The sequence below is a fragment of the Mustela putorius genome, unplaced genomic scaffold, assembly GCF_011764305.1.
Source record: "Mustela putorius furo isolate JIRA1106 unplaced genomic scaffold, ASM1176430v1.1 tig00003899_pilon_pilon_pilon, whole genome shotgun sequence".
Taxonomy (NCBI): domain Eukaryota; kingdom Metazoa; phylum Chordata; class Mammalia; order Carnivora; family Mustelidae; genus Mustela; species Mustela putorius.
The window spans coordinates 12,546,492-12,572,498 of NW_025422048.1; the positions used below are offsets into that span (position 1 = coordinate 12,546,492).

The 26,007-nt window shown below is 44.8% G+C and overlaps 1 protein-coding gene across 1 annotated transcript in view; it reads right to left on the reverse strand.

The window, feature by feature from the left end:
• Positions 1–7,650: 7,650 nt before the first annotated feature.
• The window catches only part of F9 (coagulation factor IX), a 32,718-nt gene continuing 14,361 nt past the window's right edge, over positions 7,651–26,007 (reverse strand). The window contains exons 5-8 of the mRNA XM_004773642.3: positions 21,953–22,081; positions 19,585–19,781; positions 9,978–10,092; positions 7,651–9,334 (exon numbers count right to left, since the gene is read on the reverse strand). Coding sequence (XP_004773699.2) covers positions 8,787–9,334; positions 9,978–10,092; positions 19,585–19,781; positions 21,953–22,081 — 989 coding nt within the window. The 3' untranslated portion in view covers positions 7,651–8,786. The remainder of the gene's footprint in view (positions 9,335–9,977; positions 10,093–19,584; positions 19,782–21,952; positions 22,082–26,007) is intronic.

The following is a 26,007-nucleotide window of genomic DNA, read 5'->3' on the forward strand; positions in this document are numbered from 1 at the left end:
CATTTCCGTACATTGATTTGGAATGGTTGGTTTGCAATTGGCGTCATGGGGCCTGCGCAAGGACAGTGAAATACTTAGGAACAAACCAGCATTAAAGAGATAATCTAAACCCTTTATATTGTTCAAAAAAAAAAATCACAGACACAACAGCAGGCTTTTCTCTCTAGTTCAAAATGTATCTTCTATATTAAAGCTCATGATGTGTTCAAGTCTTAAGTTCTCCTTTGCGTTTAGTGAGGGCCTACCTCATACTTGTGGATCACTTCCTTTTCACATGTGCGAATTAGCCCATTACATCCTGAGGAGACACTTTCAGCCTATGTCCACCAAATAGGACTATTAACATGTACCAAGAACAGCCAGTGAACTTGAACTTCATGAAGTTGGATTCCTTCAGCTAAACGAAACTTTCCTTAAAGCCAACCAAAATAAAATAGAAACTGTTTCGAAGGTACATTTCATCTCCATATTTGTGAGATAGACTCACTAGCTTGATTACTAGCAAAGTAAGCAAACAAGTACAACCAGGTTGAAGAAGAAAGTAAGCAGAAGAGAAAGTCAAAGATTTCAAGCTTGAAAAGAACTTGATGTGCCTAGGATTACTTCAAGTAAGTTTTACTCTCCATTTGATAGTGAAGTGCTTTTACATGAAGATCTGTGAGAAATCAACCAAGAACCGACAAAATGTTACTAAGTGCAGTGTAACTCTTCGACCACAGTGGACATTTTGGAATCTGTCATTAGAAGCTAAAGTGATGTTTCCTGAGCCTGGGGAGCATGCAGTACTATACTTACCTATACATTTCTAACTACTTTCCAAATATGCGAATGTACTGCAAAATAGCCATTTACGGGCAAATAGTAGTAAACTTCAAAATCTGCCAGTATTTCTAAAAATACTAAGTGTTGGGGAGGATATGAAGCGAGAAGAGTTCTCACACATTGTTAGTGGGAACACAAATTGGTACAACCCTTTGGTGAATGATTTTCTAATACTACATGAACTTGAATATCACATAGCTTAGCAGTCCCATTGTTAGGCATCTGCCCCAGGCACACCCACGTGCTTGAGGAGATGTGTGCCAGAATGTTCATAGCAGCATTGTAAAGAATTTGGAGACAACAGGAATGACCATGAACAGAAGAATGGAATATTATAGAATATCCTTACAACAAAGTACTGTGTGGGACTTAAAATGAAAGATCTAGAAAAAAAATCTAGAGCTATGCTATTAACATCAATGACTTAGAAAACTGTAGGATAGAGCATTCATATCAAGTTTCAAAATATGCAAAATGTGGGGGCACCTGGGTGGCTCAGTCAGTCATGCACTTTCAGCTCACGTCCTGATCCTGGGATCCCGGCATCGAGTCCCACGTTGGGCTCCACGCTCAGTGGGGAGACTGCATCTCCCACTTGTCCCTCTTCTGGACCCTGCTCATGCTCTTTCTCATTTTCTCTCCATCTCAAATAAATAAAATCTTAAACAACATGCAAAATGTGTACTTTAAAAAAGATTTTATTTATTTGACAGAGCGCCAGCACAGGCACGGGGAGCGAGAGTGGGGAAGTGGGGCTCCATCCCAGCACCTTGGAATCACTCCCTGAGCCGGAGGCAGACACGTAACTGAAGAAACCATGATTTCGAACACAAATCAGTACCCTCCTCAAACCTAACCAGATGATTGTAGCTAACAATAGCAGAGCTGATTTCTTTTATTTATTCTGGAAACCTCGATCCGGCTCATTATTTTTAATTATTATGGCCTCCTTTCAGGATAGTCAATACAAGACTAATTCCTGCTCTGGGATAAACACGGGTTCAGTTTCACCCAGGTGCCCCCAAAATGTGTACTTTTAATGGATAATTTAAAGTAAAAGTATATGCTAGATAATGTTGAACATCAAGTTAAGGATGGTGGCTACCTCTGAAAGTGGGGGGTGGGAGAGAAGGAATGGATGGTGTTCATACTTGAGAGTTCATGATACTGTTCTCTATACATTTTTATGTGTCCCAAACATTGTATACTGTAGAAAACTATGCTCACTTTAATTCGGTACTGGAAAAGTGCAATATAACGTCTTATCCCCCGATGATTTAGAGGTGGTAAAGCCCTACACAAAATTTATATTCCACCTATCTTTGTGGGGATTTTAAAAAAATCTTACATGCTGGCTGAAAATAGCAGTTAAGGACTCTTTCCCAAGGTCTTTGTAAATATCTTACCAATTACAGTGAACGAACATACCAGCAGAAAACTACCATAGACGAAACCTTTGGCAACCTAACGTATGAATGTGTTCTGTAGGAGAAATATTTGCATTTAAAAAATGCTTTATTTTACAACATAAAACAACTACCTGTTGCTGAGAACAACTTTAATGGTCTGTTTTTTTTTTTTTAGTATTTCTAACTTGCCAACAAGATCCTTCCATAAATAACTTTTATATTTTAATTTACAGTGTTATTTAGTGCTCACTCATAGCAATAGTTGAGTAGCAGGACTGTAAAAATGAAAGCTGTTTAGTCAAACAATCAGATTGTGTCCATTGGTTTGTTAGTAAATGTTAAACAATGGCATCTCTTTAAAAACAAAAACGGGTGTCTGGCTGGCTCAATCAGTAGAACATGTGACTCTTGATTTTGGGGTCATGAGTTTGAGCCCCACGTTGGGTGTAGAAATTACTTAAAAAATAAATTCTTGGGGCACTAGGGAGGCTCAATCAGTTAAACGTCCCCCTCTTCATTTCGGCTCTGGTCAAGTCATGATGCCAGTGTCATGAAATCAAGTCCCACGTTGGGCTCTGTGCTAGGTGTGGAGCCTGGTTGGGATTTTCTCTCTCTCCCTTTCCCTCTCTCCCCATCCCCATCATGTCTCTTTCTCTCACAAAAAAACAAAAACAAACACATCTGTAGCATTTGTCAATATCTATAGTGTAAATGTCCCTGCCACGGTAGATTTCAAGCCACTAAACATGACTTCACTGTACTGGGGTTTGGCGTTTGTGAGTTGGCATAATATACAAGTTCCAGCACACTACTGATATTTTTATGAAATACACAGTGCTAGGCCCACAGCAAGTGCTCAGTAACATTTCTTACTAGAGTGTGCTAAGATTTCTGAATTATAACCCACCCTTATACATAGCTGTTCTTTTAGCGAATCTATAACACAAATTTACATTTTCTAAACCAAAGAAGCAGAGATTCCGATCTGAAGCATGATCATCTAGGACTAGAAACAGTATATGGACGTGTCTAGACAGTGAGAAATAGGGGAGGCATATCTTAATTAGAAGAAATGAAATCCTTGTGGCAAAGAACAGATTTTATTCAGATCTAAAACTTTAAAATCCAAAATAAAGCCAAGAACTGACTCTATAGAAAAAAGCTACAACAACAAGTTATCTACCTAAATGAGGATACGAAGCACAGATGAGAGGTAATTCCAGCTTCTAGAGAACACAAGCACAAAAGCGAGAAATGTTACCAAGAGAGGAAAAGGCCACGGCTGTAAGCATAGTCTTCTAGGCTAATCTTTTTTTTTTTTTTTTTTTTTTTTTTTTTTTTGCATTTCCTAGAGATTAGTTTTAACTCCTTTTCATATCTGTAAGGATCTATTTAGCCAGAGTGACTCCATCTTGGTTGAAAAGCCATTTTGTTTGTGCAGTAAAACTTACACTGACCCTGCCCCCCCCCCCCCCGCAGAGAAAGTTACTTAGAAGCAAGTCTGGGAAACCAGTAAAATATGGTCAGCCAGTTCCTAATAGCAGAGCCCAGAATACAAGGACGAGTCAGGCCAGGTGGAGACATCCAATCAGTAAAAAGCACACATATTGTCTCCCTAACCACCAAAGAATGTAAACCCTGCCTTTTGGGCACCAAGCTTGAGGGCCAGTTCTGACCAGAGTAATAGGTTAGTTCAAAGAGCTATTAAAGGGTAAATTGTAATTCAACTGGCCACCTGCGTGTGGCCTAACATGACTATGCAATGTTACAATCTCATTGGCCACCTATGTGTCGCCAGGCTTTTGCTTTATAAAAGTTAGTCTGTGAGTCTGGGAGGGGTCGTTTTCTTTGGAGGCAGCCCTGACCGGTCAGTCAGTCGATTCTTGAGCCTGTAAGCTGGGGGTGCTCCCTCTCTTTGGAGACGGCCCTGACCAATCAGTCTGGCTTCTAATGCTTGGCATAGAATAAAGTTTGCAGAACTCTAACTTTGTTTCAGTCTCGTTCCCCTGACCAATCAGTCTAATACTTGACATAAGATAAGGCTTTAAAGAACTTTCACTTTGTCTCAGTCTCGTTTCATTTTATAACGGATCTAACAATATCCTTGGAAGGAAATGATTGTAGGAGGTCTCTCTGTCTCTCTCTATTGGTCTGTCTCCCTTTGTAATGACATATTCCCTTATGCGTTCAGGATGACGATCTCACTCCCACCTTAGATGCCTGCGTTTTGCATTGATGTGGTCCACAGCAGTCTTTTTCCTCCCATTTCATTCATGTAGCAGTCCATTCATTTAACAAGCCTGTGCTGAGTTTCTTAGAGACTTGTTGCATTCTTAATTTGGCTTCTTTTAGAGCTGAGTTTCAATATCATGAAAATGTGTGCTTATTTTTGTCATATGTTCCAAGAGGAAAATAGATTTTTATGTAGAGATGTTCACCAAAGTATGTAATGTGTAAATCATGGGATCCCTTTATCTTTATGAGGTTGGTGCTTAAGCCACTTCACGGTTAGAGATCTGGAGAAGTTAAAGAGTACTGCGTTCCTAGAGGTTTAAGAATGACAGCATTGGGGCGCCTGGGTGGCTCAGTGGGTTCAAGCCTCTGCCTTTGGCTCAGGTCATGATTCTGGGGTCCTGGGATCGGGCCCCGCATTGGGCTCTCTGCTCAGCAGGGAGCCTGCTTCCTCCTCTCTCTCTGCCTGCTTCTCAGCCTACTTGTGATCTCCGTCTGTCAAATAAATAAACAAAATATTAAAAGAAAAAAGAATGATAGCATTCGGGAGACTTACAGTTTAGGCAATTTTTATAGATTAAGATCACATATTTGACATCGCAGTGAAGCAACCTTTTGAAAAGAAGTCTTTGGCATCAAGAATATCCCTGTTTCTATTTCCAGCCTTCTCTGGACCAAGAGGGAAACTCCTACCAGAGCGAAATGATCTGGCCAGGCATTCGAAATACTGCTGTCATTCTGTGAGGGTGTGGAGAAGGTGCTATGGCCCTGTTCCAGAAGCCAGTGCTTCTTTGTCTATCTGTAAGAGAGTCTGCTGTTCTTCCTTTCTGCTAGAGGTTGAAATAACTCTGGGACTCTCCAGGTCAGCTGGAACTTCAAGGAGAGGATAAAGAAGGTCTGCCTTGTAAGTCCAGTCAGAGAAATCGAGTTGAGGGGTCTATGTCTGCATGGGATGAAAGGGCGGGGGTTCCACAGTCTCTGGCCTCCTGAGATTCCTTCCACAGCCTCTGGAGTTTGCAGAACGTGCTGATTTTTGTAGCTCTTAACCGCGAGATTTCTAGATGGCATTAGGTTCAAAATCGGAAGGAGCCCCAATTTCCTGAGTGCTTTGCCCAGACGGGCCTGCCAGCAGCTGACCTCGGTTTCCTGGCCCCCACGGCTGCACGGCCCGGTGGGAAGCTCAGCTGCCGTGGGGGTCCCGGCTTCTGGAGCAGCTGCTGTCTCCATGTGCCACGAGGGTCTCAGCCCGCACAGCTGCCGGGAGCCGAGCAGAGACAGCGCCGGGACGCCCGCGTGCCAGATGACACTGACAAACCTGCTCTAGAGGTCAGATGGCGCATCTGGAAGGCCCAGTGCTCACCGCTGGGCTCGAAGCCAGAGCCCGGCCCCGCAGGTGTGGTCCACACGTGCTCCCGAGCGCCCGCTGGAGCCCGGGCTGCAGCTCCCGCCCCGTCGCCGCCGCCACTCTGCCTCCCAGACGCCCTGCGGGTCCTCAGTCGGTCCTGTTTGTCAAGGAGAGCATCGCTGGTAGGAATTCTAGACGCTTTTCGGTCCCAGGTTTGCCGAAAGGGTGGCCTCCCCTGCGAAAGTCCCCCAGTGCGCTTTGTGCTTCCACGGTTGGGAGCCGGAGACCTGAGCTCGGTCCCGGCTCTGGCCTTGCGGTCCCCTGACCGTGGCCTTATCTGGGCCCCTAGCACCACGTCTGTTAAAGCGGCCCACTGGTTTTGATGGTTTCTATGGGCCCTTGCAGCTCTGACATGTTGAAATGGGAATGGGAGCCTTCAGGAGTCGTCAAGGAATTATAAGTATGTAATTAAGTGACTGCGAACTGGTCTGCCATGGTTTAGGAGAAAGCCTTTCTTTTTTTCTTGGACGGAGCAAGTTGGACAGGACTCCGTTCCTGCCATCACAGAACAATGCACCTTCCCAAGAACCCAAACCAGTCCCACTTAAGCAGCGATTTAGGATGACTGCACCGCATGAACACGCTTTTCTTCCCTCAGCAAGCTTTCATCTGTCACTTCCAGTAGTGCAGCAGCTTGTCTCTGCCCGTTTAGGTGAAGTGCCCCAGTGACTCTGAACGCACTGATGACTCTTTCACCGCCACGGCACATGCCCCAGGTAGACTCTAGCGAGGCCCTGACTCTGAAGTCGCGGGCCCTCAGGTGGCTCGTGATGAAGCCTGTCACATTCAAGGGAAAGAGGGTAACTGGGGCTCGGAGCTTTCTGGGCCCGGGATCTTCTTTCTCTGCCACCAGGAAGACAATCACAGGAGGTGGAGGTGTAAAGCCGTCCCCCATCGCTCCCTTTGTCAGGGGTGGTCTCCATGGCAACCAGGCCAGAATGGCTTCCTTTGACCAGCTGCGGAGTGCTGGGGTTACAGACCCTCGGTCATTCAAATGTGAAGTCACTGATTTCGAGCGGGGAATTAGTACCCTCCTCAAACCTAACTGACGATTATAGCTAACAATAGCAGAGCTGATTTCTTTTGTTTATTCTGCAAACCTCCATCCCGCTCATTATTGTTATTTATTATGGATTCCTTTCAGGATACTCAACACAAGGCTAATTCCTGCTCTGGGATGAACACAGGTTCAGATTCAGCTAACATTTGTTGAGCATCTCCTGGTTTGGTCATGTAGCAGGTGTGGACAAAGCAAATTATATACAGTGTTTTCGTTCACTCACAAAATACATAAATGCGGATTCAAGTTTAATGAACATGTTGGTGTTCGGCACGCAGTATTCAGTCCTTGAATATTTGTTGAATGTCCTAGGCAGATCCAGACCACTGCCCTCTCCAGGGCACAGAACACATCGCCTCGGATGAAAGCCAGTGATAGTAGAGCTTCAGACTCTGATGTGTCGTATTGCCCTTGGACAACTTATGCCCAGCGTTCTGCTGAATGTGGTGTTTGTGCTACTTCTCTGTGAATGATGTGACAGGAAACGCTTCCTGAGAAATCTGAAAATACATTAATTGGTACTTATGTTTGAAAGACTAAAGTAAAAAGGGATTCACTAGTAGATCTTGAAAGAAATCAGCAAGAGTGAGACCTGGCTGGGGGGTGAGGTGATGGCCGCAGCTCAGTGGGGTCAAAGCATTCCCAAACGTGATTCCTTCAGGAGTCTCACAAATCATGAAATACAGGGTGACCGATTCACATCAACCGAATTCACAAAAAGCTGTGTTATGAACCAGAACATCAGTTTATTAAGTCATAATGGAAGCCATTCTAACACATCAAAGTACCTGTGTAGGTTGGTGAGCAACCCTATAGAAAATTCAACATGGAAGGTCTAATTATAATCGGTCGCCCGGAGAGCCACAAAAGGGGGAGTGAGCCACCAGTGCACCCTTCTCTACAGTGGGGATATGCTAGGTTAGGAGACATGACTCTCATGTTCTCTGGTCCAGGACAACTTCCTCCTCAACCCTGGATGGTACTGGAGGTACACTGAGTTGATGTTTCCCTTCTCAGTTACCTCCATCACAACACAATGACAAGCTCTTGGGGAAATCTTTTGATGGGTCATTCCTTCCATGATGTGTGTTTTTGAATAACATGACTCTCTCAGAGGAACTTTTCCTCCAAGATCTTCGGGCGCCTCACTTCAACCGGATGCTCCGAAAAGCAAGTCACAAACCAAACTGAAAGCAAGTCTGGGTTTGACAGACACGTGTAACTGTGGACAGCAGTACAACAGTGTGATGTGTCCCTTTCCTCCTTTAATCCCTTGTAGGGAAAAGGGCAGAGAGAGGAAAAGGGAGAGAGAGAAACTGATTTGGGGATTAGGAGATGGAAGAGATAGAGGAAGTGGGAATAAGGGTGCAGAAAAGGAAGTGGTGTTTTCTGGTGAGTTTCAACCTGTCAGCTCCTCCTGTGTTCTTCCTTTATGAGTGCGGTGCCGACTTTGTGAACTAGAGCAAAGAGCCCAGATACAGATCTAAAACATGTTGATGATTTTGGTGGGAGAGGTAAGAAAGATCTGGAACATGGAATGCTGCTAAGGAGGGGAAGCCAGAGAGTTGCTGTGGTGGAGAAATTTCATGCCTCATGGGCAGGATGAAGAACTTCACTTCCCAGTTTTGTCAAGGGCTAGACCTGTGGGAGTGGTCACAGTTTCCTATCACAGTACGTTTCTTTAGTGAATCCATTTTCTACCCTACTTACTCTAGCAAAATAGGAATTCAAGACAGATTTCTCCCCAGAAAGAGAAAAAAGCAGTATTCATAGGATGTATGCGGTCAAATCTAAAGAGATAGGAAAGCGATTAGTAAAGGACCTTGTCCATTTTCAACCCTTGGGAATAGATTTTTCTTTAAGTGGACTTTGTCCTTTCTTTGATCCAGTTAACATAGCGGGACACCTTTGTATATATGCCATATTTTCCTTTCATTGCGCACTCTTCACCCCAGCTAATGATTCCAGTTAAGAAATTGACACCTTCCACTTCGGTGACGTGGGGCCCCCCGCTATCTCCCTGGCATGAATCTTTACCGCCCTCATGGAAACCAGCACAGAACATGTTATTATAGATGGTGAACTTTGTGGAGCGAAGGCATGTGGCTCGGTCAACAAGTGGAACTTTAAGGTACTGGAGAACTGAAGCCGATCTCCCTCTGTTGAAGACTCTCCCCCAGCCACTCACGTAGCCGGATCCAAACTTGAGGAAGATGTTCGTGTATTCCCTGTCAGCAATGCAAATCGGGGTCACATAGCTGTTGAGTGTTAAGGGTTCATCCAGTTCCAGAAGGGCGATGTCATGGTTGTATTTATTTATAGTTGCATTGTAGCTGTGGTGAAGAATAGTGCGAATCACGTTTCTCCTTTGCTCTGTATGTTCCTTCACCTTGGTGTTATGTTCACCTTCGGAAAGAAAATTTCTCTTCGGTCACAGGTAGACTTATACGTAAGGAAACAGCTTGGCCAAGATTTTCGGCATCCCTGAATTAACTGGCAGCCAAGTGTCAACGATCTCATTCTTAGATTGCTAGGATTTTGGTAAAATGTAACGAGGGCCCATGCAGACATTTCAGACCAAAAGCCCAATGGGGCCCAACATGGAGCTGGTGTGTTCTGGTATAAATCTTACATTGTTCAAGGGGGTAATTAATCTATTTGGCATGAATTACCCTACACTCCTAACTCCAAGTATTTCGACCCCTTTTCTGAGCACAGATGATATATTCATTAGGTCATTCAAAGGCTGTGCCAGGCCCCAGAGGTACAAAGGCGAATGATACGACATGGCTTTGGGGGAAGGCTCAGTCTGGTGGGGAAATGCACACATCATATGTAAGATGTGTGAGATGGGGTCGAAACTGGGCACGCCGAAAGAACTTTGGGGGGCTTGAGGGATGGAAGAAGTTCGGGTCTGGAAATACGGCTCCCCTAGCACTAACCCAAATTATTTCACAAAGAACTTTGTAGACCTTAGGAAAATATGATGCACCTGTCATATAGAAGGTCTAGTGATCCTGCAGATTCCTACCCTTTTTTGTTTATTTACCTGCAACCACGGTAATTTTATCACCAGGCTCAATGCAGTGGGCTGCAGTCACCACCCATTTTTCATTGATGATGGACCCTCCACAGAACTCTTCGATCTTCCCATTCAAAAGGACCTGTGGAAACAAAATCGTGAAACTGACTACCTAAGGTGTTCGATCCAGAACAAAAGAAATACGGGTGCTGTTGACAGGAGTGGGCACAAAGTTTGATTCCAGGTGCTGGCAGAGCTGGAGTGTTTCTGGAAAGTGTCAGCTTTGCAGATGAGTTAGTGTTTCTGGAGCGCACTCAACAAAGCCATTTCTGTAACTGACTTGAAGAGGATGTGCAGGGAGAGCCAGAAGGAGCTCTAGAGGAGGCAAGTTAGGAGGGGACGGCTTCTTTTGGTGATTTGGGACCCTGGGATGCCTTTTCCGGGTGAGTCGGATTCTCTGATGGCACAGATTGTTTCACGGGAATACGGCAGCTAAATTCGGATATTTAATTGACTCCTCCAGATCCATTGTTACTATTGAGTTTTCTGTCGCTGCATGAGGATATCTTGCTACAGGGTGATTTAAGATAGTACTGATCTTTCCCTCGGGTCTTTTAAAGCCCTTTGTAGACTATGAATTGAGACCACTGGCCTCCATAGAACTGTGTTTACAGCCATCTGGGCGGTAAGGAACCGCAGGACACATGCACTCCTTCTCTTTTCCCCTAGCCCTATTCCACTCCCCCCTGGCTGGCCAGTAAGCTGCCTCTGTCCTGAAAGATCTTAGCTGCTGTGCTTGGGCCAGGATGGAGGCGTTCGGGGGGCTGGTTTGAGCCTGGGCATTATTAGACAAGAGGCCAGTCCATTCTTTCATCCGTACATCGATTATATAACCAGAGTGGACAGTGGATATTTTTACCGCCTCAATATCTAGATCAACTCAAAATTTTTCACTTACTGTGTGCCCAAGGGCCTCGAGCCACCAATTCAGGAAGAGAGCTGAGAAGTATGGACACTAGAGGGCGCACTGAACATTTGTTAAACCTTATGCGGGAGCCGATTAGCTCTTTGGAGCTCCTGCTCTTTTTCTAAAGCACACCTCGTCTCACACTATAAATCCGTTTCTCAAAAAAAAGTGATCAATGGCCTCAAGTGTGAGTCTGGGAAGGTCCTTGGTGCATATTCTAGTGAAGATTCTTTTTGCCTTGAATTCAATTTACTGAACACCTACTAAGTCCTAGACAGTCAAGCATCAGCCTCCTACCTGGAGGACTCTGGGGCGGACTCACAGCAAGCCTCTGAGCCCCTTTGCTTTTCTTTCCTTTTCTAAGATTTTATTTATTTATTTGACAGAGAGAGAGTGAGAGAGGGAACACAAGCAGGGGGAGTGGGAGAGGGAAAAGCAGGCCTCCTGCCAAGCAGGGAACCCTATGCGGGGCTCGATCCCAGGACCCTGGGATCATGACCCCGACCCAAGGCAGATGCTTAAAGACTGAGCCACCCAGGTGGCCCTGACCCCTTTTCCAACTTTACTTTCTCATTTTCTGGCTGTTGTTTTTTGTACAAGTATATGTAAATAAATAAATACTTTATGTAAAAATATAGGAAAACCACATAATAACATAATAAACACCTGTGTAGCTGCCATCATCCAGACTTAACAGTCATTCTGAATTTTTTTGAACATTTATTGATCGCTTACTATGGACTAATCACTGTGCTAAGTCTTATGTACATTTACTACAACACTGTGTGGAGTGATATTAATAGGCCCATTTACAGATGAGCAAACCAAGGTTTAGATACGTACATTAACTCCTTTAAGGTCAGTGGTGAAGCTCTAGAGGAGGCAAGTTAGGAGGGGACGATGCAAAGCCTCGTCTGCCGGCCTTTGGCCTTCAGAGTGTATGCTCCTAAGAGCACAGCGTGTTTCCAGGTGCGGTTGGTGGGCCAATGGCAGTAGAGTCATCAGGATGCTTGTAAAATCCAGATTTGGAGGCCCCCCCGCCCTCCGTCCCGGCAAATAATCAGAATATTTGGTGGGTGTGACTGGAGGAAGTGAAGATCTCCAGAAAATCCTTATGCATAATTAAGTTTGAGAAATTCTGTTTCTGAATTTCCAAGGCTTCATGACCTTTATGTTTCAAAAGTGCTCCATCTACACAGAGCTGGCCACATTATTTGTGGGGCTCAGTCAAAAGTGAAAATGTGGGACCCCTTGTTCAAAAGCCAGGAAAAAACGTGCCATTGAAAATATTTAAATACAATTCTTTTTCTTTCCTCTGTGGTCTCTTGCAATCTGTCATGGGTTTTTTTTTAAATTATTATTATTATTTATTTTTTTTAAAGATTTTATTTTATGTATTTGAGAGAAAGGGGAGAGAGAGAGAGAGAGAGAGAAAGCATGAGTAGGGGGAGGGGTAGAGGGGAGGGGGAGGGACAAGCAGACTCCTCGCGAAGCGGGGAGCCTGACATGGGGTTCCATCCCAGGACCCCGAGATCAGCACCTGAGCCGAAGGCAGATGCTTAACCGACTGAGCCACCGAGGCACCCCAAGGGGTTATTTTATTTTTTTAAGTAGGCTCTATGTCCAGTGTGGAGCCTGACATGGGACTTGAACCCACAACCCTGAGATCAAGACCTGAGCTGAGATCAAGAGTCAGCTGCTTAACTGATTGAGCCACCCAGGTGCCCCCATGGTGTTTTTAATGTTACTACTTCATGTCATGCTTTTTCAGGCCTCGGGGCTATTTGCTGGGAGAGTACAGACACTAAGGGGTGCCCAGGAGCTGCCCCCTGTGATTTGGCATGCAAGGTCCCCCTCCTAGCAAGCAGTCCCATGTCACAGCACAGGAAGGTAAGTCAATCGGCCCTTCTCGCTGGCCCAGGGCACCAACCACCAGTGGAGGCGTGATTCCCAAGGGATTACAGCTTCCTTGGCGGGACGTGCTCAGCACCTGCAATGGAGGTGGGCAAGAGGCTTGGCCCCACCATCCACCCTCCAAATGAGCTGCGACACACACCTAAGATGCTATGTAGCCATGCCCCGTCCCCAAACGGCACAGAGTGTGTACACCCAACCTCAACCCTCCCTGTGCTGGTGCAGGAGGAGGGTGACGATGATGGCTGAGGGGGATATGCCAACATACCATGCATGAGCTGAGGGTGGCAGGGACCATTGGGCATGTATGGGGAGGAGGAGGCAGGCCTGGCCAACGAACCAGGTGACAAGGGAGCGGGAGGTCGAGAATCCATCCCAGGGAGGTGGTGAGAAGTTCCACAGAGGTAAGTTGACATCTCTCAGCCTAATGGGTTAGTTAGGCCAGACTGAATGATATCCACGGCCCCTGGGCACAGAGACTATGATGTAGCTTGTCTGACTCCTGGCAAAGACTTGCTGCCTAGAGCTTCTATTCCTTTCTGGTGGATGGCTGAGAAATAGGATTGCGTTTTTTTGAGCCTGAAGACTGTTGTTGTTGTTGGTGGTGTTTTTTGTTTTTTGTTTTTTGCCAATCTCTGATTGGTATTAGAAATTTTAGCAAACATCTTTGCCAAGAAAAAGCCCTAAAATATATTTGCATTTAAAGATATTACAAATGACTAGATTTTGGAATGTTTGCTTGGCTACCGCAGGATCACAGCTATCTAAATATGAGCTATTTGGGGATGAGCTGTCTGCTTGGCCAAGGACAAGTTCTTGTAAGACATCACTTTGGAAAATGAAGGGAAAAACGGGAAAGCATATGTTCTGAGCAAGGCATCCAAGTTCTGATCTGTCAACCCTTTTCATGTTTGTCCTATGCTAATAGGAGCCTGTTTTCTCTCTTTCAGACACATACACAGATGCCCACCAAACTCACCCACATCCCTCTACAAAGCAGACACTCACATAGCTCTTCTGACGCTCTTCATTGATAATGCCACCGCAGAGCACTAGCTGTCCCCCTGCTATTCTCTTCCTAACCTTTAACTTGAATCTGGCCTTCTCCTGTGATTTTCAGTAAACTCTTCTCTCTAGTAGCCACCTCCAGCTTTCCAATGACATCTTTTTTCCTGTTTGCACACTCATTCTGTCATATAAAAAGCAAAACCATTTCTGCACAATGTACAGCTTGTTATGCCCACTGGTGTGACTCACCCAGCCATTGGTCCGACTTCATTTTTCTGGGCACGGAGGGGATGCTCATTTTCTTTTGAATTTTCGGTTTTTAATGGTTAGCTACACTCATCCTTGAAATAGCTTTCATCAATCCACCTTAGAGAAGAATAGTCTAAATGTTCTGTCCAAAATAGTTTTGTGGGGCCAGGTGAGATTACGTATGTCATGTTTTTGTTTCTCTTAATTGAAACTTTATCATTTGGGGGTTACTTTTTCCAGGTCAAGACGTGTCTATAGTCTTAGACCCCTCATATAAAATCTTTCTCCCAGTCCACCCCCTTTCCAATGTAAAGGGAGAAAAAGAAAAAGTTCTAATTCATACATAGGGTAACTGTGTGCTGTCTTCCATACGGGTGTGTCTTAATCTGATGGAAAGGGTGGGGTATGTGTGGATAGCCCTCCAGGTCAAGGCCTTGGGTACATATAAGGATGGCTTCAGGCCTAAACTGAGGAAAGCTGAGACTGGGGAAAATGTTGAGAGGTTTTAAAGATTCTTTACGTCAAGAACAGAATACGGAATAGACAGACAGCTTCTCAAGACATTTTGCTGGTTGAAACGGTTGCATATTGGCAATTGTATGTGATACAACCTAATATAAAGTTTAAGGGAAGCTTAATTCACCGATGGCTTCTATTGTATTCTATTTTTTTTAATCCGGTAAAATTATCTCCAGATTATTAAATGTAGAATAACTATGGCTAATACAGAGTTGAGGTCCATGATGAAACAGAAAATAGAAAGACCAGGTACTTCACATTCAAGGCCGGACATGTCGATCCAAGCCCAGAACAGAACGTGCGGGAGGAGCTCTTGGGGCAAGTTTGCTCAAGCCCAGAATTATTGGCCAACAGGATCAAAGGCAAGGGACCAAAACCAAATTAAAGCTTTAGAAAGCCAAAACATGGTGTTGCTTTCTCAAATTTCTCTTTTAAACTGTTGATGAAGGTGGTCTCGTAGTACAGGTGTTTTGATTTCCCTTTTCTCTAATGTTCAAAGGTTTTCATGGCTTCCCTATGTAGTATAAAATTTGAGTCCTGTTTTTGTTTTCCGCTCTAAGGATAATTAATAGTGACTCTGGAAACTATCCTTTCTCTCCCTGTGCCCTGCGCTTCACTCTCCAGCTTCCTCTCCCGGCTCCTGAAGTGTCCCAGCAGGGTCCCTGTCCCCTCTCCCTGAGCTCTCTAGAGGCTCTGAACCCCCCCGCTGGTGGGAAAATGAAGGAAACTGGCCTCACGCCCCCGCCATTTCCCGCCCCCCCGCAGGGAGGTTAGAGGTCAGGCACATCCCCGGTGCCTTTGACCTATAGGGGTCTGGGGTGGGGCTGGCCGGGCTGGAACCCGGAGGGGATTATGGGAACGCCCCGGGGCAGGGGGCGGACCCAGTGCGGTTTCACCTCCAGCCCAGAAGCGGAAGGGAAAGCCCTCGGTCAAGGTAAGGACTGAAGGCGGCCACGGCCACGGCCACGGCCACGCTTGAGCTGGGGGCCAGGTGAGCCTCACTTCTTAGGGTCCCAAACCTGGCTGCAGTGGCAGAGGTCCGCCAGCCTGCCCTACTGTCCCACCAGGTGAACCAGGGCCCTCGACACCCCCCACGGGTTTACCAGGCTGGGGGGCGTCGCCAGCTCTTCACGTGAACAAAACCCGAGTTTTCCCCCAAAAGCCGCGCAGCCCCCGTCACCGACTCTGGGGTTGGAGAGGCTTTTCTTAACCGGGCCCAGAATCTGCTTGTCCGCCTCTGACTTTCACCCATAAACCCTCAAAGCAAAAGCCGCCCTCTCCCTTCCCCGTGGCCCCTTAGCTCTTGCCAACAGCTAACTAAAACCTTTTCCTTAGCGCACGAAGCCTCTCCAGCTTGACGCTGTTCATTACTCCAGATGAAAGCGACCTCTCTGTGTTCTCTGTGCGATTTGTTCACCCACGGAGTCGCTTTATCCCCTGCCCCCTACCCTTTTCAGGAAGCAGGGAATTGGGAATCCTTTCTGGGTGGTATTACTGAGCTGTTTCGTGTTCCCGAGCTGTAGACCTATTTGGGCCGTGGAAACCCCAGCTGATGCTTGGCTTTCTCCTTACGCCTTGGCTACAGCAAGTGTGTTGCCGTCTAGCCGGCAATCAAATCAAGCACTTCCACCTTGCACAGGAGTGGGGGATGTGCCGCTGGCCCATCCACAAAGGACAGACTCTGGTTTATCTCCTGTTGCGTCTTTGAAAGTGACTTTTGTACACTTAAGTTTATCTCCTGCTTTTGAAAACTAGTAACCTTTTCTGAGACAGTGGGTGGAGGTGGGTGTGGAGAGACAGCCCTGGGGTGAGAAGGAAACTGCAGAACGATGGTAAGGTCTTTCTCAAGTGTTCTAGAAAGGAGCTCAGCTCTACACCTTTGAAAAAGACTTCAAGTTAGTGCTTTGTGCCTCTACAGTCACTCAATCCTATTTCATGTGGATGGACTAGGGAGTCAACGTGTGCATGAGTGGTCTCGAACATTCCAAGTGGTCTTAGCTAGGCATGATGGGAAAGAGTTAATAGATGTACTATGTAAGTGTGCAATGAAGATGACATGAAAAGATTTCAAATGTGTATCTTTTATATCTTCTTCCTTACCAGTACACCTGCAACCATAATCTAACAGTTTCTTCTACTTAAAAGAAAAAAACCCCAGCTTGCTAGAGTTACTAAAATTTCCATTTGGAAAGACTTGATTTCTTAAAACATTGGCAAGCATCTGGCTTAAAGGGGGTGGGTGGAAAATGGAGAGATTATATGACTAAATTGAGACTTTATACCCCCCCCTTTAGCTATTATTTGAGTGTGTCTGCCAATTTCATTTCTGGGTTGACAAGGGGACAAAGCTAAGCCCACAATGGAAGCATCCTGGGATATTGTTTTAATCCTGGGTTTTTCTTTGTTTGTTTCTTTTGTTTCTTTTTTTTTTTTTTTTTTTTAAAGAGAAGTCATCTTTTAGGTAATAAAACACCCGTGGCTTTGCGGATCCTTCCCGCTCTAGGGACTGCTTTATGTCCCACAATCCTGAGGAAAATAATTACTATAAAGTAGGATCTTTTGTTCCAACCACCTATCCCTGGAAGTTGGATACATAATGAATAAGAATGTGCGAAAACACAAATAGTAAAATTAGATAGAATTAGATACATGGATGTTAAATAGAATGAAAGCATAATTAGAGTGGCTGAATCCAGTAGTGATTGTTCAAGGAAAGGTCAATGGGGAAGATCATTCTTACAAGGAGTCATGAAAGAGAGCAGAGATGTGGATGAGTGAAGGAAGAAGTCATGGTGGGTGAGGGGAGCAGTGCTGGTGGGATGCCTGGGTACGGGATAGAGGGGGTACCAAGGAACACACAGTGTATTTTGGTGGCTGTAAGATCAAGTCCAGCAAATATTCTTTTTTTTAAAAGATTTTATTTATTAGAGAGAGAGAGAGAGAGCACGAGAGGGTCAGAGGGAAAAGCAGACTCTGCTGAACAGAGAGCCTGACGTGGGACTTGATCCCAGGACCTTGGGATCATGAACTGAGCGGAAGGCAGATGCTTAATAGACCGAGCCACACAGGTGCCCTCTGACAAGTATTCTTAAAAGCAAATCCAAGGTGGGGCATGTGGGTGGCTCAGTGGTTAAGTGTCTGCCTTCAGCTCAGGTCTTGATTCCGGGGTTCTGGGATCAAGTCCCACATCGGGCTTCCTGCTCAGCAGGGAGTCTGCTTCTCCCTCTTTCTCTGCCTCGCCTTCCCACTTGTGTCTGTTTGTCTGTCTGTCTGACTCTCTCTCTTTCAAATAAATGAACTCTTTAAAAAAGGTAAGGCCAAGGTAAAAGAACAGAAAATAGTAGTCTTGGTTGTGATGGCCTGCCACCCTTCACTAGCATTCTTTACAATGTCCGTGCGAATCCCTACCTCTGAGGCAAGTGTTCAATATCTTAAGACCCATTATGTTGGAAAATGTCAAGCATTCTGAAGAATCCTGAATAGATACATAGTTTCAGAGAATTCCAGTGGTGTTAAACCTGGGACATTTACCTGATCCTGGCTTAAATTATTACTGGTTTGATGACTGAAAAGTCCTTGATGCTACTGGTACCTGATGGCAAAAATTCAGACCTCCGTAGAGATAATATTTTGGAGCAAAGCATCTTGAATTGCCACAAAATCATAGGACCATGGCTACTAGGGAGTTTTGAGTTAGATTAACCCATTACAAGCACCATCCAGTAGAACTCCCCGCAATGATGGCAGTGTTCTGTGCCTGTGCTGTCCAGTACCATGGCCCCGGGACATATGTGGCTGTTGTGCACTTGAAATGTGGCAGGTGTGCCTGAGATGAGTTTTTAATTTTACTTGATGGCAGTTGTTTAGATTTAAGTATCTACGTGTGGTTAGCAGTTATGTGATTGGACAGAACCACTTTATATAAGGACCAGCCTGGCTCCTGGGCTCTGGGGCCCACTTCTCTCAGATAGAAATGCTCAGACTTTAGCTGTAGGGTCAAGGATAAGTTTTGCTACGTACAAATCTAGCTCTTGGTTGTTAGATCAGAAATGTGCACAGGTGATTCGCATGTGGGTTGTTTGCAGATCACAGCTGGAGAAGATGTGCAACTAGAAATGTGGGTACCATGAGTTTACTGTTTGGTGTTTGGTTCCTTTAGTTCCAATTTGTAGTATATGCATCAAAATCACCCAAAGGGCTTGGTAACTAGCACATGAGTTGCTGCACCCCCCCCCCCCAGAGATTGTGCCTCAGTAGGTCATTGGGCTACAGCACGAAAATCTGCATTGCAAACAAGTTTTCACGTGATTCTGATGCTAGCCCACTTTGAGCCTTGGACCAAGCCCCTATTTCAGGCCCTAGTTCCAGTAACCCAGTTCTTGCTTTACTCCTTCCTATGTGACTCCGTTTAAAAATCCCTTCAAGGGCACCTGGGTGGCTCAGTGGGTTAAGCATCTACCTTCAGCTCAGGTCATGATCCCAGGGTCCTGGGATCCAGTCCCACATCAGGCTCCCTGCTCAGCGGGGCACCTACTTCTCCCTCTACCCTGCCCCCATGCTCATAATCTCTCTCTCTCCCTCTTTCTCAAATAAATAAGTAAAAAAAAAATCCTTTCAAAATAATCCAATTTCTCTGGACCTAGAGACTTTCTCTCACCAGTTCTCCCATGAGCTGCAGTAGTGCCCTGAACTCCCGTATCTGTGACCTCACTTCCGGGCCTCCCACTTGCATGCCTGGAATCCTGCTCTGCTTTCCTTGGTGGTAGGCTCTCCTTGACCTTGTACGGTTGCTGTCCTTGGACTTCTCTCTCACTAGCTCCCCACCACTGACGGCTTCTTCGTAGTGCTTAGTATTGAAACTTACCTAAATGCTTCCTCCACCCCAACAGGCCTGTCTAGTGCCCACGTCCCGGCCCCCGCCTGGCTTGTCCCTTGCCCTGTGGGCTCCAGTTTTGACACACCATTAATAGAGAGTACCTGCCAAGGGAATTGACCTGGTTTGGCATCTTTCCCACCAACAACTCGAGTGAGGTCGTTGAGCGGTTGGGTAAGGTTCTCAGAAGTTTTTTCCACTTCAGTGAAATTTTCATAGTCCATATTGGAAAAAAAAGTTTCAGCACGGGTGCGTGTCGTAGAAATGTGTGGGACAGAAACTCTTCCACATGGAAACGGCACTAGAAACATGGGAAAGGAAATTTAGCATTCTAATATTCTTCATTGGCAAGCAGAGCATGTTTTACAGAAATCGAGAATGAGGCCTGTCCTTGTCACTTCTGAGAAGCAGGCCCATCAATATTTAAAAAATCTAATCAATGAATATAGTCTCAAACTAAAAGGTTAATTGCATTATTTTCATGGAAAGTTTTCAAACCCTTCATGAAAAGAACATTTGGCTCAGGAATCCATCATCTTTACGGAAATAGAATAGGTGTTCCAGGATCAAATTTTGTAAGTTTTATAAAGTCTAATGATTTTTTTTTCCTTTACTAAGAAGTCTTACTCCCAAGTACTGTCCTTAAATGGGATTCTGATGACTGGTGCCCCATAACTTTAACTTTAGAGTTAGGTAAATGGGGTTTCTGTTGCTTTATTGGGAACCAGGCTTTTTTCCGTAGACTAGAATGCCATCTAGTCTCTAAGGTGGATTTAGGGATACGCTGGGAAGAAATCATGATTTAACTATTTAATTCGGTTAAGTATTAACTGAATAAATGAAGTGGGGGGCGCCTGGCTGGTTCAGTTGGAAGAGCACGCAGCTCTTGGTGTTTGGGTCGTGAGTTTGAGTCCCACATTGGGTGTGACTTAAACTTAAAAAAACCCACAAACCTCTAACCAAGGAAATTATTAATGTGATTATCACAGCCACATCCTCCTGGGAACTGGCCACCTTTTTACCTTGGGTCAGTTCATTTCCTAAGGGCAAGAAATCATCTCCTGCTATGTTGGGGCGAACCTGAACGGAAATTTGTAGTCAAGCAAAGTCACCTTACGTTTCATTTTCATTTCTCACTTTGCTTCTAGCCACATTCCTTATAACAGACAGTTCTATAACAACCAGCTGCAGCAAAGTATCATGAAGACAGCATGTGGTTGGGAAAACAGGAAATTAGTTCAAAATACTTATGTATAAATATATATCATCAACAATGCCAGAGGAAAGGGACCATTACTATTGAAAGGCAGGAAAGCTTATTTTAGGTTTGGCCTACTTAATAGTTCGAGATGGTTCGCAATCCTTTTTTCTTTTTTTTTTTCTAACATAGAAGGGCTTATAAGAGCTTAGCTACTATGCCATCTGTCTACACTGGAAGTTAGATTTTGAAGGTTAAAACATATAGATCTTCTTCTCCGGAGCTGGGCTGGCTGTGAAACATGCAGCATTAGATTCTTTTAGCTGCAGTGGCATGTATACTCGTGGCTTCTGGTCCTTTCTTTAATTTCCTCTGCCGGGTGCTTTGGTGAGATAGGTATCGAACCCAGTTACAGAGGAATGATGCATGATTTAATGTACCAAGTTAATACCAGGCTTTGCAAATGCAAAAGAAATTATATCTAGTTTGCTTCAAAAAGGCCCCTCATTTATCAAATGTAATTGATCTTGCGGAACCTACTGTTGTGTGTGTGTGTGTGTGTGTGTGTTTTATCAAAGTTTCTATTGCTTTCATTTCCGAGACAAGCAATATGTGTGTGGAGTGGAGAAGTTCGGAATGTCCCAGTCAGCTGTCAACATGCTGGCCTGGTTGACATGACTGGGAAACATTGTTTTGTCCACGGCTGTACAGACTGTGTTGGTCAGACTGGCACAACCTGAAATAGATGGCTGTCGGAACTATTTGGATGCCAAGTGTGTAAACTCAGCCCTGTGTAAACTCAGGCGGAGACCCAAGGATTGGAAATAACCTTCTCAGAGTAAGCTAGCCACACCCCAGCAGAATCAGGCTTAACATTCACCATCCCTTGTATTAGAAGCCTATCAGTCAATCCTTTATGTATCTTTTATAGCCTGGAATTACTACCGTAATTGGACTTGATGAATTACAGATATACAGAAATCATGCAAATTGATTGCTTCGTGATCTAAAAGCCAGAAAACAAAATGGACCCAGAAAAGATTTCAGACTGAGGACAGTTACAGAGTTTCTATTTAAAATGGCGATGCCATTTGGCAAGTTATCCAATTCAAGCTACTGATCTTTTCAGTGATCTCAAAAGGAAGTAGACACGAATAAGGGTTATAAAAGTAGGTAGGCTAGCTAGAATGCCCTCCAGTTTCAAATATAGATTTGGAGGATGGCTCTCCCCAGGCTTAAAAAACAAACAAAAAACAACTGATTTAGATTTTGACCTGCTGGTTCACAGGACCTCCGGTCTTCCGCAAGTTTGTACCCCGTGGTACAGGAGCAAACCACCTTGTTATCGGGGCCCAGTTTACAAAACTGGTTGCATCTGCCATTCTTAATGTTGCATGTTACATCTGAAAGAGAGCAAAATAAACAGAAGTAGCATCATTTCCACGTGTATTTCTCAAGAGTGCCAGAAGCCACTGACTCACGTATAGGTCACACATAAGCACGGGGCATTCATGGAGAGAAGCTTGGGAGCCTCGAGCTAAGAGTGGAAGGAAAGATAAAATTCTTAATAAGGCATAAAAATGGCAGCAATATATTTGATTTGGCATAAACTGAAGGTTTGGGTGTTCTACTTTTGCTAAATCTTGGACTGCAATTTTAAGAAGCTGTTTATGAAAGGATAATATATATTCAGGGATGTCCCTCAAAACTTCAGGGTGAATTTTAGCCAAGTGTGTGCACCTGTTTAAACTAATCAATGGATGGGCCATTATTCCCATCCCAGAAGTTCTCCCCGTGTCCCCTTCCAGCCCCATACTGGTCCTCCTTTCCAAACTTACCATCCGTTAACAGATTCTAAGAGTAAATTTTGCCTGTTCATGAACCTTATATAAATAGAAGCTTGCCATATGCACTCGTCGGTGTCTTTCATTGAATGCTTTGTGAGTTTTATCCATGTTTTTTGTACAGCAGTGGTTCATTTGCATGCTGGGTAGTATTCCATGGTGTAAATATTTCTGTTTTTATCCATTTTACTGTTGATGAATATTTGAGTTGAGTTTCTAGTTTTTGGCTCTTAAGTGTAATGCTATAATGAACGTTCTTAATACAGATCTTTTGATAATATATGCGTGAGTCCTGGGTATATACTTATGAGTGCAATTACTGGGTCATATGTTCAGGTTTAGTAGATACTGCCAAGCAGTTTTCTGAAATACTTGTACAAATTTAAATTCCCACCGTCAGTGCCTGAGGGTTCCAGTTCTTGGACATATTTTTTGCTGGTTTCTTCTCCCACTCTGACTTGCCTTTTTTGTCCTAAAATAGTGTATTTTGCTGAATAGAAGTTTGTAGGTTTTTTAATGTTTTATTGATTGATTTGAGAGAGAGAACGAGAGAAGGAGCAGAGAAGAAGGGGGGCAGAGGGAGAGGGAGAAGCAGGCTCCCCGCTGAGAAGGGAGCCCGATGCGGGGCTCGATCCCAGGACCCCGGGATCATGACCTGAGCTGAAGGCAGATAGATGCTGAACTGACTGAACCACCCAGGTACCCCCACAATTTTTTTTTTAGATTTGTTTATTTATTTTAGAGGAGGAGAGAAAAAATCTCGAGCAGACTTCCTGCTGAGTGTGGAGCCAGTACTGGGCTTGATCTCGTGACCCTGACATCATGACCTGAGCGGAAATCAAGAGTTAACTGCTTGAGCCACCCAGGCACCCCACTGAAGTTCATGGCTTTAATATAAGCCAATTTATCTAAGCACACTTGAAACTGGCTGCGGTAGGTTTATATCAACATTAGAGAATGAAATCAGGTCCCTTAAGGGGGCTAAATGCCAAACACATTATGTGTTTCTTTACTTTCTGGTATGATCTCCCTTATTAACACAAAGTGGTGTTCTTTGTCTCTTGTGATCCTTTTTGTCTTGGATTCTATTTTGCCTGATGTTAAGATCACTTCACCAGTTTCTTTTTGTTACCATTTACCTGAAGATCTTTTTACATCCCTTTATTTTAGCCTCCTGGTGTAATTTTATTCTAGGTACCTCTTTTGTCAACAGCATACAGTTAGATTTTTAACTCCAGACTGAAAATTGCCATTAACCCCGGTTCACATGAACTCTGACTTCTGATCTATTTGGTTCATTCCTGCCATCTTATTTCGTATTTTTTAATGACTGTGTTTTCCCTTTGTTTCTCATGTGCGGTCTCCATAACAGGAGGTAGCATGGTTCAGGGCTGGCCAGCAGAGACCTGCTGAGTTAAGAGGAACAGGGCTCTGTCTGCTCTTGGGCCTGTTTCTGTCTCTAGAGCAGCACAGGGACACCATGGATAGGAGATGCCGTCCCCCTCACCTAGCTGTTCAACAGCAGTACCACTTTCAAGAGAAACGCTCACTTGTCAGTGTAGTGAGGACATGGAAGGTTTGAAAAAGCATGACTCTATATTAGACGCCTGCTGTGTTCCTTAGTTCCTCAGTTCCTCCCAGCCACACAGTGTCTTTGCTGGCGCTGTGGCCATCTGCTCTGCATCTGACTTCTTTTTTTTTTTAAATTTTTAATTTATTTTTTATTTATGTTCAGCATAACAGTATTCATTATTTTTGCACCACACCCAGTGCTCCATGCAGTCCGTGCCCTCTCTAATACCCACCACCTGGTACCCCGACCTCCCACCCCCTGCCCCTTCAAAGCCCTCAGATTGTTTTTCAGAGTCCATAGTCTCTCATGGTTCACCTCCCCTTCCAATTTCCCCCAACTCTCTTCTCCTCTCTAACTCCCCATGTCCTCCATGTTATTTGTTATGCTCCACAAATAAGTGAAGCCATATGATAATTGACTCTCTCTGCTGGACTTATTTCACTCAGCATAATCTCTTCCAGTCCCATCCATGTTGCTACAAAAGTTGGGTATTCGTCCTTTCTGATGGAGGCATAATACTCCATAGTGTATATGGACCACATCTTCCTTATCCATTTATCCGTTGAAGGGCATCTTGGTTCTTTCCACAGTTTGGCGACCATGGCCATTGCTGCTATAAACATTGGGGTACAGATGGCCCTTCTTTTCACGACATCTGTATCTTTGGGGTAGACACCCAGGAGTGCAATGGCAGGGTCATAGGGAAGCTCTATTTTTAATTTCTTGAGGAATCTCCACACTGTTCTCCAAGGAGGCTGCACCAACTTGCATTCCCACCAACAGTGTAACTGCATCTGACTTCTGACTCAAAGGGGTGCAGCCTTGGGTTGCCTCAGCTCCTATCTGCACTGTGTGCCTCTCCCCTCTGACCTTGGTGCTTCCCTGTTGATGCCGAAGCAAGGGATGTCGCGTCCCCATGCATCAGCCCCCGCGAGTACAGCTTGGAGATGTGGTGGTGGGGGAAGTTAATGGCCCCTGGGCTAAACTTCTGACCACTGAGAGACACAAATTCTCTCACTCTCTCCCTTCCCAGAGGGAATGTCCTGAGGCCAGCTCCTGTGGCTCCTTGGGAAACAGTCTCAGGAGATTGAGTGATCAGCTGCACACGAGGAGAGATGACTTCTATGATCAGTTCTCCTCTCCTCACTGCCTCACACCCCTGTCCCTTACTCTTGCTCCCTAGGCTTGCACAACCTCATAAATAAGTTCGAGTCATAGACTCTTTTTTCCCTCCCCGGGGGAATCCAGGCTAACAGAGCGACTACATGGTTTTGGAGTATATTATGGATTTTTGAGTGTCAGATCTCAATTTTCAAATGCTATTTTACATGGGCTAACATTGGTTAATGTAATAATTTGCTCATGTTCCTTACTGTTACTTCAGGAATTAAGGGGAGGCAAATCAACTGTTGCCAGGTAGGCAAAGGAACCTCCCTAAGCTTTAACCTGTGCTGCCAATAATCTATTAAAGGCGTGATCCAAAAAGATGGCACTTGGTCCTTCGTATTTATTTTTGAAAGACCTTTCTCCTTACTCATGGTGATTACATCCCTGGCTCTTTTCATGTTATTGGCTATCACTTTGTTGTTACAAAGCAATACTCAAGTGTTCAGCAGGATCAGATACCACCTGTAGAAGGTGTTCAGTCGATATGAGATTGTGGTCAGTTACCAGAGGTAGGTGGTAGGTGCAGCCTGCCGGGGTTCAGGGCACGTGCCGTGGGAATGAATAAACTCAGGGTGGTTTTCCCAATTCTGATTTTTGTCCTTGGCTAAGTTCTGAGACCTGTCTGTCATTTTCCTCATTCGTCATTTTTCTTCCTGGTTTGGATTGTGTGTGCAGTGTGAAATATTGCCGTCCAATCAGCAGTCTTTTGCTCTCAGAGAAAGGACTCAAGATTCTGGAAGTAGAA